Here is a 13,578-nt window from a genome sequence, read left to right on the forward strand (position 1 = left end):
TTAGCCAGATCCAAATACTGTGGCCAAAGACTAGCTTAGATGAGGTCACAGGTGCCAATCCCATGTCCAAGTTGGAATTTTTCTCCTTGGAACAAACTCAAACATAAATCAAGAGCCATGTATGCTGAAAGGCCTAAAGTCCATACAAAATTATGACCAAGACAAAAAATAATAATTCTCTCTCTCCCTCTGGCTATGTGTTTGGCATGAGATTATACAATTTTCATTTTAAGAATGTTCAAAGCAGAGCTTTAAAATAGAAAAACTGGATGTGATTTAATCAGCTGAATAATTCATAGTACATCTATATAATAAAATACTATGTCAGCAGTTCTCAATCTCCTATCTCTCAAAATTCCTTTATATTCTTAAAAGTTATTGAGGACCCAAAAGAGCTTTTGTTAATGTGAGTTATACCTATCACTATTTACCATTTTAGAAATTAAAACTGAGAAATGTTTAAGAAATGTTTATTAATTAAAAAAAAAAAAGGCAGCAGTAAATCCATTACATGATAACATAAATACATTTTACAAAAATGTCCCCCACAAGACAGAAGAATGGCATTGTCTGGCTTCACAGAAGTGGCTGGATTCTCAGATCTGCTTCTACATTCAATCTGCTTCTAACATTCAGTATGCGTTCTTTTGGTTGACATATATGGAGAAAGCGTGACCTTAAACAGGTATGTAGTTGGAAAAGGGTGGAGTGTTTTAATAGCTTTTCCAGATAATTGCAGACATTCTTCTTTGAAACTGTACCACAACTGGACATCTGTAGCTTCTTAAAGACTGGTTGCAGTGTGCAATCTGAAGCCATATAAACAAATGTTTTCATACTCTCCTACATTAAAATCCATTGGACTGTTGTGCGGTTTGAATCTATCTTTTACTCATGCATGATTTTATAAGATCATGTATTAGTCATGTAGAAAATACTAGTTCACTGAGTTGTGCAGATCTTCTAATCGTTGACAATATCATTGTAAGATGTCCAAAAAAACTGTTAATAGTACGAATAACATCTCATTAGAAAAGCCTTTATATTATGGGAAGCTCTCAAATTCCTGGCAGCAGACACAAGTTTTCTAAAACTATAAATTCTGCCAGAAATCTCAAATTTTATCATTGCCAACAAATAACCATCAGTTTTCCTTGAAGTGATAAGATGGCTTCGTTCAATTTTATCCACCAAATGCCCAAGTCTCAACAACCAATCATGGTTTTCTATCATTCTTTTCAGTAAAAAATGGTATTCCATGGAAAAAGAACTAATTCAATTCATAATTCAAACAATCAAACAAGAGCCTTTCCTGGAGACAACCATCATACTTTGGTACAGAGCAGCAGTGTTTTATACATACTTGCCATTCCATCACATAGATTGAAAGATGTGTGTTTAAAGACTGAGAATTAATAAAATCAAAAATTTGGTGTCATTGCCTTGATTTGCACTTAAGTACCAGTGGTTTTACCCATGACTGCTTTGCACCCTCAATGCAAATAACATAGGACAAAAGGCAAATAATATCTTGGTATTATGAAAATAGTTTTGCCTTTGCAAATTCCCTGAAGGAGTCTCAAAAACTCCTAAAAGTCTGCAGACCACACTTTGAGAATCACTGTACTATATAAAGCCACCAAAAAAGATTCTGCGGAAAACAATTTAATGACATGGAAAAAAAATGTTCGTAATACATTCAAGTGAAATATAAATGAGTCTCTAATTCTACTTCTAGAAAAAAATCTAAAATAGAAAAAAACAAAAAAACAAAAATCACCAACAGAAAAGTGATTATATAAAATAGAGTATATTCACCATATAGAATGGTAGGTAGCTATAAAAAACAATGAGACAGACCAATATATACTGACATGGAAAGTTCTTCATGACATATTAAGTGAAAAGAGTTTGTTGCAGAAAATTGTATATAGCATGATCTAATTCACTTTAAAAAATAGAAATGTACGTGTAGATATATATGCAAAAGCATGTAAATGCATGAGGAATGATTAGAGACTATAAGTCACATATTTAAAAGGAGCTATCTTCTGGAAAGGGAATGGTAAAGAGATGTAGGAAAATTGGAATACAAGGAACTTTTGTGTTTTAACTTAAATGTTTTACAAAGAAAATACATTCATGCATTATTCATGTATCACACTAAGAGAAGCAGTGAATACAGAGGCTTAGCAGGCTACACAGAAGGGGTTAACTGATTATCTGTTGATAGAACTACTGGTGATTTTTATTTTTTTTCATCTCTCCAGATTTTCTAGTTCTTCTACAATATTTCTTCTTTATTAACAGTTATTTTTAGTTACAAAAATGTCAGTTAAAGTCCGTATCGTGAACTGGTTAAAGTGATATTAAGTATGGTTTACCAAACTCAGTGTCAGAGTATGGGTTTCAATAGAGAAGTCTATTATGTGCTACATAAAGAGGTACTGGAAACAAATCCCAACATCCTCAAAAACTAAAAGCCCTCAAGGTAATTAAGTAAATAAAAGTAAAAATATATATATATTTTATTTATTTATATTATATATATATATCTTTGTAATGTCCAGTATGAAGGAATTTAGTATTTGCAAAATAACAGAAATAGCATACAAAATACAAAGTATACATAGTTGCCTAGTCAAGTTGGTCTCCTTTGTTATATTATTTTTCCCTACTTGCACGGAACCCAGAATGTTTTATTTTCAATGGTCTGGTCCACTAATACCATTTATCAATGTGTGTAAGAGTTTCTTGTAAGGATGGTAGGGACAATATGTAAAAATAACTATGCTTCCTTCATTCACAAGAAAGAATTCTGGTAATATATGAAGATTTTCTGTCACACTCGTAATCATCATACAACTACCACCAGTCCGTTATTTGTATCAAATCAGCACCCCTTAAATTTTCCAAACACACTGCTGAAATAAATAAATAGATTAGAAAAGAGAGCAGTAACACAGTTTCTTAAAGCAATCTTAAAGGAGACCAATTTATTATTCTATTCTATGATGTACGCACGCAGGCTCTCAGAAGACTCAACTTTAATAAACTGCACAAGGCTGTTTTACAGCTGTTGAACAAATGGGTTAGTTTTACTTTTGAGATTAGAACACTTTGTAAACTGAAGTATCGGTCGCCACTATTTTCAAAAATGAAACACAGCTCCCCTCTTATAATAGAGCAAGACACACACAATTCCTCTGGCAATTGCCAGGTTAACTAAAAAGACCTTTCTTTTTTGGTTTGGCCATTGATTTCTTGCTGGTGTCAGCTAAAGTCTCATTGTCTTTGGCAAACCACTCAGGTAATTTTCTCTTTGAGGTTACAGACGGAGGCTGTAGGAAAGAAACAGAAAAAGAAATATTTGTAATGTTGAAAATGTATGTCAGCTGTAAAAAGCACCACAGGTTATTGTATATACATCCACCACCCTTCCCTTGCTGAATAAAACAAAATAGTGCGAGCCACAGAATTTATTTCTGGATCAAAAAGTAAATAAAAGAGAGACAAAAATCGCTATATCGTTTCTTTAGGCCATTACCTGCCATCTTGTTATCTGTTCTCAGGCACTCAAGCGTATACGCTCATTTGAGAAGGAAAGAACTGGATGTTATTTCAGATTTATATCTCATGTGTATCCGGTCGGGGTTGACCAAAATGGTTAATTTAATGTTCTGAGGAAGGCATCTGCTTCGGTGCACACACATGCACATATATACACCCACATACACACACACACAGAATCATAGAGGTATTTGAAAAAGCATGTACTTCTGTGTCTCCGATGGCTGCCTGACTAGCAGAGTGGTCCAAACACTACCAGTGCCTTGCAGAGTTGCTGGGACGTAACAGATACTCAAAAAATGTTCATGAATAAACGAAAAAAATTCTGTTTTTTGTCTCAAAGACTCTTTTGAAAATCTGCTAAAAACTGGAGATCCACTTCTAAATATACACATACATAATACTTTGCACAATTTTAGGGGACTTACATGCACCAAACGAAGCCTCAGAACCCTAAAAGTCCCTGAAAAAAAAAAGGTTAAGAACCCAAAAGCAGTGGTTGTGTACTATATGATCTGCACTTGAAAAAAATAAAACAATTTTGAGTTATGTTCCATAAGCATAAAATGGTATTAATTAGTCTTATCTCAGTTTGACCCCAGAGCCTCAAACTAACATAACAGACAAATCATTCTAATGCAAATACACCTTGGAATCCAGCCGAGTTAGTTACTGGAACTATCTGAAGGACTTTATGATAAGGTGACCTCAATCTAAGTTATAATAGGTCTATTAGCTTAAGGTAAAAGGCATTATTTATTCAATTTCAAGAACAAAAACTCTATATATAGTTCATCAATTACTTGCCATGTTTTATTATGCTTTCTATGTTTAAAAATGGTTTCAAAAGATTTAAGGGTGGGGAAAAAAGTAAAAGATCCTTAGCAGAAAACTGTGAAACCTTGTATTTAGAAAAGGTAAAAAAAAAAAAACTACTAGCTATTTCGGCTTAATTAAAGAAATCCAGGGCGCCTGGGTGGCTCAGTCGTTAGGCGTCTGCCTTCGGCTCCGGTCATGATCCCAGGGTCCTGGGATCGAGCCCCGCATCGGGCTCCCTGCTGGGTGGGAAGCCTGCTTCTCCCTCTGCCACTCCCCCTGCTTGTGTTCTCTCTCTCTGTTAAAGAAATCCAATGAAGAAGAAAGAGCTATTCACACTTTAGCGAAAGCTAAAGAAAAAATAGGCTAAGGATAGCAAATTTCCTCACAGGGAAGAGAAGTCCAGGAGAACAAATTAGATTTATAATACTGTATGACACGATATTTGACTCAGAAATAAATACTGGGGATATAAAATGGCACAGACAAAGGCATTTGGGCAGAGATAAAATTGGTCCAGAAATATTTATTCCTCCCATAAGATCTTATTATCACAATCCCTTGCAGCCTACAGTTGTTTGCAATTAGAGTTTGAACGCCTATGTGCATTTGGAGGAAGGAAATCAGTTAAGATGATAACAAAATCAAAAAGCAAAACAGAGCATGATATCTGAACAGGAACAGAGCAGAGGAAAAAACCCTAAGTCTTGTAGCTGAATACCATGGAATAAATAGGGACTGCCAAACAAGGCAGAACTAGGTTTGAGTCCTAATTGAGTCACTTGCCAAATGTGACTCATCTCCCTCTCCCACTCCCCCTGCTTGTATTCCCTCTCTTGCTGTGTTTTTCTCTGTCAAATAAATATGGCCTTATGAATGTTATTTCAGCCTCAGTTTCTTCACACAGAAAATAACAGTACATCACATCACTAGATTACCTGGAGAGACAAATGAGAATATTTGCAAACTATCAAAACACATTCTGATTTATTCTTGGCATTCATTAATTAGTAGCTAACATCATTTAAAATGTTTTATCTTCTATAATATTTCTACAGAATATGATCTTCAGCATTTACCATACTATTATAATAATGATCTTGTTTCACTGAGAAAGAGGGAAAATGGTTACTTACACTGAGTGTATCTTTTGAGTCTCAACAGTAAGTATTTGGAGAGACTTTATGAGAACTGAGTCACCTAACAGAAACAGTGCCTTTCAGTGACAACTTCCTTCATCAGCAGACAACTAAAATTCCCAGCAATCATAATAAAATTTTCAGGCGGTATTTATCTTTTTGATACTCCAAATTCTACTAACAAATATTATCATTAAGTTGAGAATACAAAACATTAACTCATTTGTTGAGTATCTGTGAGCATACATATGTAAGTAAATAGAGAAATATGTATGTTATATTCACATTTAATTTCATCTAAAGTAAGACAAATCTAAAAATAGTAATTATCAAGTTGGATGTAGCTATCATGAAAACTACTTTGTTAATTTAATTTTACCTGTAAATGAGAATCTGTAAATAAATCTGTTTCTGAATCGCTGGTTGGCTGATTCCGAGAAGTTAGTCTTAGGGAATTTCTGTGACTTTCATCTTTTGGTGAAAAATCACAAGGATGTTTTCCATCAACCTTTAACATTGTTATAGAACATGAAATAGTTAGAGCATGCACTATTCTCTTAGAGAACAACACAAAACAAAAACTATGCCTAAAGAAGTAAAGCTTAAGAAAATTCTAATTGTTCTGATGTACTGAATTTTAACAATAATAATTATAATAATATTATTCATAAGGCATTTTTTTCTGAGTATCTCAAAACAGTTTGTAAATAATATCGTACATTTTAATTTATAATGAAACTTAGTGGCAGGGCAGGAAATATCACATACATTCTCTCTGAGGCAGTGAAGAAAAACAAGGAGGAAAAAAGTAATTTGGGGGAGAGGGTTCGGGGATGATGGTGGAAGTAGCAGCATAGTCTTTTAATCTCTCTGAAGCCCGCCATTAAAACAGAATCGACAGGAAAACCCAAAACGCATAATCTACATTTACAATGAAACTAAGTTTAAAGGTATCCCAAGGAAATCCAAACTCTGAGCATGTGAGGCTAAATCACCAACAGCCATAAGACCTGCAGTGTACCACTTACGTACGAGAGAAAGCAGAAGCAAGCAGTGAGGTACCTGAGAACAGAAGAACCCCAAAGTAGCCCACAGGTAGACATCAGAAACCATGGTAGATTAATGTGAAAACAGCATTTGAAAATGGGAGGGCTTCTGCCCAACCCAATAGCAAATGACTTATAAGGAACGGTGTCTTCAATGGCTAACGCAACTGGTCCCCATCCGTGAACACTCCTGACCAGCTATAACGCTGCCTTCTGGGAGAACTGCTGGGGTGAAATCAAATCAAGCAGTTCAAGTAAAATAGAGACAAAGGGAAGAGTGGCAGAGGAGTATATCTCATAAACTAAGTTTCCATATTTTGAACAATTATACAAAATACGAGAAGAGCGAATTCTGTGAACTTGGGAAAAACTACCTTGAAACATGCTTTCTTTTGAAAGTGCAGGAAAACTAATTTCTCATGAAAATGAACAACAGGAAAGTATTAAGGTCAAATGTGACATGAGAAGACTTGCTAAGGTATAGGATAAAACTGTAACCTCTTAAAGTGCGTTGAAAAATATTAAGAAAATTATTCAAAACATGAAAGAACATCATAAATCAGTATCAGAAAAATTCAAAATGGAGGAGAAAAGTTCAGCTAAGAATTAGAAGCAAAAGGGGGCGCCTGGGTGGCTCAGTCATTAAGCGTCTGCCTTCGGCTCAGGTCATGATCCCAGGGTCTGGGGATCGAGCCCCACATTGGGCTCCCTGCTCCGCGGGAAGCCTGCTTCTCCCTCTCCCACTCCCCCTGCTTGTATTCCCTCTCTTGCTGTGTTTTTCTCTGTCAAATAAATAAATAAAATCTTAAAAAAAAAAACAAAAAGAATTAGAAGCAAAAGGAAAAATGTATAGAAGTGAATACTAAACTATGAAGAACACAGCAATAAACATAACAGATTCTGTCCAGAGAAATAAGAGGTGAAAAAGAAGAAGATGAAGAAGAAAATTTTAAATTAAAGAGAAATGGAAAACTAGAAAGAATTCGTGGGAAGTGACAAATATTGCAGCTAGGCAAAGAAGATCCAACATAGAGATAGTAGAAGTCCCTGAAGAAGAAATATAAAGCAATGGGACAAATACTAAAAAGTAAAATTTAAGAAGTCTTTCCAGAAATTTAAAAAAAAAATTATGTACTTAAAGAACCTACTGTGTACCTGCATATTTTGAATCAAAACTACCAATATCAAGACAGAATTGTTCTTCATTAAACATAGGCATGATTGAGTTTCTATCTTAATAGCAATCACAACAGATGTAACACTAACAATGCATCAACAAATACAAAGAATTTGTTTTGACATTATTCTTTATCAGAAGCCTCATATTCATCCAGTGAAACAGACTAAGAGATACAATCCAGGTCAGGAGAGAAAATGAATGTTAACGGGAAAGATCTGAAACCAGCCCTCCAACAGACTCTACAGTATTCAAAGCAGCTTTCTATACTTGGGAGGCAGATGAAAGAAAAATACTTTGGCTGGTTCACTCATCTCTTAATCTACTTCCTAGCCCCAATATCCTTGTTCCCCTAAATGGTGGGGGGGAGGTGCTAAATCCAGTAGGCTCAGCATGACTTCTACGCACCCACCCGCCCCAAGAAAATCTCTCCACTCTGTTGTCAGCATTTGATGTTATTTCAATAAAGGGAAAAGCCAAATGCTAATATGTGATTAAAATAACATTTCATATAAATGTGCATCAATAATCAGAAAAAAATAACAAGTTTCACCTTTTCCTTTTGTGATAGGTAGAAGTTGGTAAAAAAACAAGATTTTAGGCACCTGGTACAGATTTCAGAAATAAAAGGCTGCGAATAGAAGCCAAATTTCACTACAACCACCCAACATATATTTTCTTTAATATCCTTCTCACAGCTACTTCAATTGTCTAAATAATGTAAAGAATTCCAATTAATCAAATTTCATTAGGTTATCTAGGACATGTCTATATACAAACCTAACTGAAGTACAGAATTTAAAAAGATCAGTTCCTCTTATTTTTAAGCTATTGAGAAAATGGGTTTAACTCCTGGAAATCCTATAAAGACTACCTTAGAACTGGAATGGAATCCCTAATGCACTAATATATAAATACTAGCAAACACCTACTACTATGCTCAATTTATGATCTAGAAATTAAAATAATTTTTTAGTTAATTATTAGTTTTTACAACTTTTATCATGGAGTCATATAATTTTAGACCTGGAAGATACTGAAGGTTAAATTTTCAAATTTATACAATCATTTAATAGAATCATTTTCAAAGAATAGTTATCTCATACAACATACAGAGCAATAATTTCCAAAGCATTTAATATTAATAAAACTAAAATAATACTAAATAATATTAAATTCATGGTCTTTCTCAGAAATATATATGGTATATACTCAGGACAATTAGCAACAATTATCCTTGTACCTAAGAGATTCAGTATGACAGGAACAGAGCATGATGAATGACAGAATGTTAGACAAACTAGTTTTGGGGGTATTTATAATGGAATTCATTTTCATTTTTATAAACTACATAAATTGCCATACGCTCAAAGCTAATATTAACTATGTCTATGAAATAAAAAGAATTTCCAGGTTATATATATAATCAGTATGAGGTAGAGGTAAAATTTAAGCTGACATTCCATTCAAAAAGCTAAATAGATGGGCTACATTTCCCTTTTTCTGTTGTTTAAAAAAATCACTTTTCTCAGATAAGATTTATGAAAAACAAAGGAAATAGAGCACAGATTTTAAAAAGTAACTTTATGTCAGAATTCATAAGTTTAAAAAATACAGCATTTTAGTGTTAGAATATGCAAATTGAACCAACCGACAATGTATGAAAATTCTACATATAATTAACACCTTGGTATTAGCACCTACTTCTTCCCTGCTTCTCTTAGAACTTGAACAGCTCTCTTCAGAGTTGGGGTAATATCTCTTTTTGTTGGAAGCACATGAAAGCTGGTCTAAGAGTCTGTTGTCACAGTCTTTTTCCAGGATCTCAATCACCATGTGGATAAGGTAGGTGTCAATGTTTTCAGGAACCAGCTTTCTAATTAGTTTAATTTTATTTATATCTGTAAAGGATGAAAAAAATAAGAGTTAAAAATAAATTACACAGAACATGTTAGAAAACCTATGAGCTGGGAATAGTGAAATATTTTTACAAAGGAAGGAGGAAGGTGTCCGAAGAAAATGTTCCTTTTTCAAATGCCTACAGCCCTACAAACGGAAATGAAGTAAAAAGCATGTTCTCCCCTCACCCCTCACCACCTGCAGCCCTTGCCTCCAAGACTTAAAGTCAGGTCAATGCCATTGACTCTGCATAAATGATGTTTCAAACTGCTTTTTGTGAGGTGCCCTGAGAACCAAAACCACCCTTCACAGAATTGTTTCTAAAGGAATTATGCTTCAAATTCCAAATATCTATTACAATTTTTTTTAATAGAACTTATTCTTAAAATAGAAGTTAATCATGAAGTGGGGGAAATTGGAGAGGGAGATGAACCATGAAAGACGATGGACTCTGAGAAACAAACTGAGGGTTCTAGAGGGGAGGGGGGTGGGGGGATGGGTTAGCCTGGTGATGGGTATTAAAGAGCACTGGGTGTTATATGCAAACAATGAATCACGGAACACTACATCAAAAAAAAAAAATTAAATCCCCACAATTCTGGCTTGAAAGAAAAAAAATAGAAGCTAATCACACTTGTAAATAAGATGCTAATAAAAAAAAAGATCCTTTCAGTGGATATTGTAGCATAACAAAACATACCAATTATTTAAAATGCATATTAACTAAATGAGTTTTCTGGGAAAGAAGTCACTTATTTTCACAATCAAGAAATGTTTAATTTTTGTAACTCAACACAACCGATTCAGACTGTATGTCTTCACACCTTTTACAAATTATTTAGCAATCTCCTACAGACCACTACTTATGTCTCAAACACTGCCAACAACACATTCATCTGGAATACTCTAGAGCATCATAAGACTAAGCAGCTATAAAACTGGTATCAAACATTTCTGATACCCAATTCAAATTAACAATTAGAGTCCGAAGGGCGCCTGGGTGGCTCAGTTGGTTAAGCGACTGCCTTCGGCTCAGGTCATGATCCTGGAGTCCCGGGATCGAGTCCCGCATCGGGCTCCCTGCTCAGCGGGGGGTCTGCTTCTCCCTCTGACCCTCTTCCCTCTTGTGCTGTCTCTCATTCTCTCTCTCAAATAAATAAATAAAATCTTTAAGAAAAAAAAAACAATTAGAGTCCAAGTTTTTTTAAATGCCACCCTGAAAGGGTGGTCTTTCAATTATTCCATTTTTCAAGGTTTATATTCTCCTTTCTTCCAAAAATCTTATCTTGCTACTCCTGAACTTCAAAAAAACCTGCAGTTAAATTAAAAAACAAAACAAAACAAAAAAACAAACAAAAAACCCAACAGTGGGTGTCTGGGTGGCTCAGGGTCCTGGGATCAAGCCCCAGGGAGCCTGCTTCTCTCTCTCCCCCTGCCTATGCTCTCTAGCATGCACTATCAAATAAATAAAATCTTTAAGATTTTATTTTATTAATTTGTCAGAGAGAGAAAACAAGCAGGGGGAGCATCAGGCAGAGGGAGAAGCAGGTTCCCCGCTGAGCAAGGAGCCCGATATGGGGACTCCATCCCAGGACCCTGGGGTCATGACCTTAGTCGAAGCCAGACGCTTATCCGACAGCCACCCAGGTGTGCCAATAAATAAAATCTTTAAAAAAACAAAAACAAACAAACAAAAAAACACACCAGCAAGAGAAGGTTACCCAGCTAATAGATACTAGGATCATGGGGGTATATATTTAGCCTGTACTCTTCGCTACTTTAAAGTGTTAAGATGTAAAACTGATCCCAATCAAAATCTTGGAAAATAAGATTACCTCTAAATGTAATAAAATGTAATAAAAATATGATTACCATATCTATCAACCAACTAAAATTCTATTCGTCCTTCAGTCATTATGCCATCCAAATACCACAGAAATTTGGCTAATTTTACTACTTCATTAATTTCTTAATGGCTGAGGCGTCTTCTTTTGTATGTGTCTATCAAAACTTACTTCGAGTTCCCTTTCATTTGTCTTCAATTTTTCTTTGAAAATAAAATGTTCCAAAGAACATATTACACATTTTTTTCCATATTTCTAGATTCTTAGAAGTGGGATTGCTAGTTCAAAGGTTAAACGCGTTTTATGTTTTGATAGGCCAAACTACCTCTGTAATTGTGCTTCTGATACAATGAGCACTAACCACATGTAGCTACTAAGCACCTGAAATGTGGCTAGTATGGCTAAGAAACTCAACTCATTTAAGTAATCCTAATTAACTTAAAATTAAATTTAAAAACTGATACTTGAAAAAAACATACTTGATTCAGTTATTGGAAAAATTTTAAGTTATGTTTGGAACACATCGAGTATCTTCATCTACTTTATTCAACTGTAAATTTTATGAAAGCTAAATACCAATCAAGTATTTTCAATTAAAATTTAGCAGCAGAACTGAGATATGCTGTAAATGTAAAATACATTCCTGATTTCAAAGGCTTAGCACAAAAAAATACACAAATATCTCATTAATAATTCTATATTGATTATATGTTGAAATGATAACATTTTTAATATTTTGGGTTAATTAAATTATATCATTACAATTAATTACATCTGTTTATTTTTGGGTTTTTAATTTAATTTTTTTTTTACTTTTTTTTGTTTGATTTTTAAATTTATTTTTATTTAGGGAGAGAGTGAACTGAGGCACTTGAGTTGGATAGAGGAAGAGGGAGAGAGAGAGAGAGAATCTTAAGCAGATTCCACACTGAGCGTGGGGCCAACACAAGGCTTGATCCCAGGACCCTGAGATCATGACCTGAGCCGAAACCAAGAGTCGGAGGCTTCGACTGAGCTACCCAGGTGTCCCTATTTTTTTTACTTTTTTAATGTGGCTAATAGAAAATTTAAATTACATACTGTGGAGAACATATAGACTTGTTGAATCTCTATGTTGTACATCTGAAACTAATGTAATGTGTGTCAACTGTACTTCAATAAAAGAACTTGTTTTAATTTAAAAATAAAATAAAATTGCATATATGGTTCATATCGTATTTCTTCTTGGATAATGAGGCTCTAGAAAAACCATACAAATATTCCTGTACTCTAGCCAACTAATACAACTACATTATATTAAATTCATCTTCTTCTATGGGCATTTAAATACTGGATAAATAAACTATACACCCTTAATTTCATCATGCTGTAAATGTACATTTTAAAGCCAATTTTTTGGAAACAGTTCAGTAATCTTGAACTATCATAGCATCATGGGTTCAATGAATTATTTTGAAAGGAAAAATAAAGATATTTTATTCCATCAAAACAATCTGTTTCTAAAATCAGAATGTCTTCTTTTTATAAAATTATGATGTATAACATTTGCTTATGGTTTTAAACCACTGTTAATGATTTAATAAATGTACAAAGTTATTGTACTATAATTTGAATATAATTTCTAGATATAATTAGAAAATCCATATATTCATTTACACATTTCTGTAAATCCTTTATATTTTTACCTTAAAGTCATCCTACAATATACATATGCAAAAAAGGGGCATTTAGATTAAAGATACATCTGATTCTGCCCTAACTTTCCAGGCAAGTAAGTGCTGAAAATTTCTATTGGAGAATAATGAACACTGGCTGCACTCCTTCAGTGCTTTAAAAGAGATCATATTACTCCTATTTTTGTGGCAGGTGCCTTGGAAACCACCCTTAGTTTTCCAGTTACATGCATATGAAGAATGGAAGAATGAAATTATTCAAAATATTACCCAGACACCTCATTAAATGCCTTGCTTAATTAACTTATTTTTTTTTTAAGATTTTATTTATTTATTTGACAGAGAGAGACACAGCAATAGAGGGAACACAAGCAGGGGGAGGGGGAGAGGGAGAAGCAGGCTTCCCACGGAGCA

General features: G+C 34.2%; 1 protein-coding gene across 8 annotated transcripts in view; it reads right to left on the minus strand.

Moving 5' to 3' along the window:
* Positions 1-442: 442 nt before the first annotated feature.
* Positions 443-13,578, minus strand: part of WRN (WRN RecQ like helicase) — a 154,894-nt gene continuing 141,758 nt past the window's right edge. For 3 of the 8 annotated variants that reach the window (XM_064585576.1, XM_064585577.1, XM_064585579.1), the window contains 3 exons: positions 9,435-9,649; positions 5,905-6,033; positions 445-3,341 (listed from right to left, as the gene is read on the minus strand). In XM_064585576.1, coding sequence (XP_064441646.1) covers positions 3,222-3,341; positions 5,905-6,033; positions 9,435-9,649 — 464 coding nt within the window. In that variant the 3' untranslated portion in view covers positions 445-3,221. Of the gene's footprint in view, positions 3,342-5,904; positions 6,034-9,434; positions 9,650-13,578 lie in introns of all 8 variants that reach the window. The other 5 variants (XM_064585578.1, XM_064585574.1, XM_064585575.1 and 2 more) reach the window with 3 other exon arrangements.

Source organism: Mirounga angustirostris, unplaced genomic scaffold (genome assembly GCF_029215605.1).
Source record: "Mirounga angustirostris isolate CCGP_5_RB_7025 unplaced genomic scaffold, mMirAng1.0.hap1 SCAF_2, whole genome shotgun sequence".
NCBI lineage: Eukaryota > Metazoa > Chordata > Mammalia > Carnivora > Phocidae > Mirounga > Mirounga angustirostris.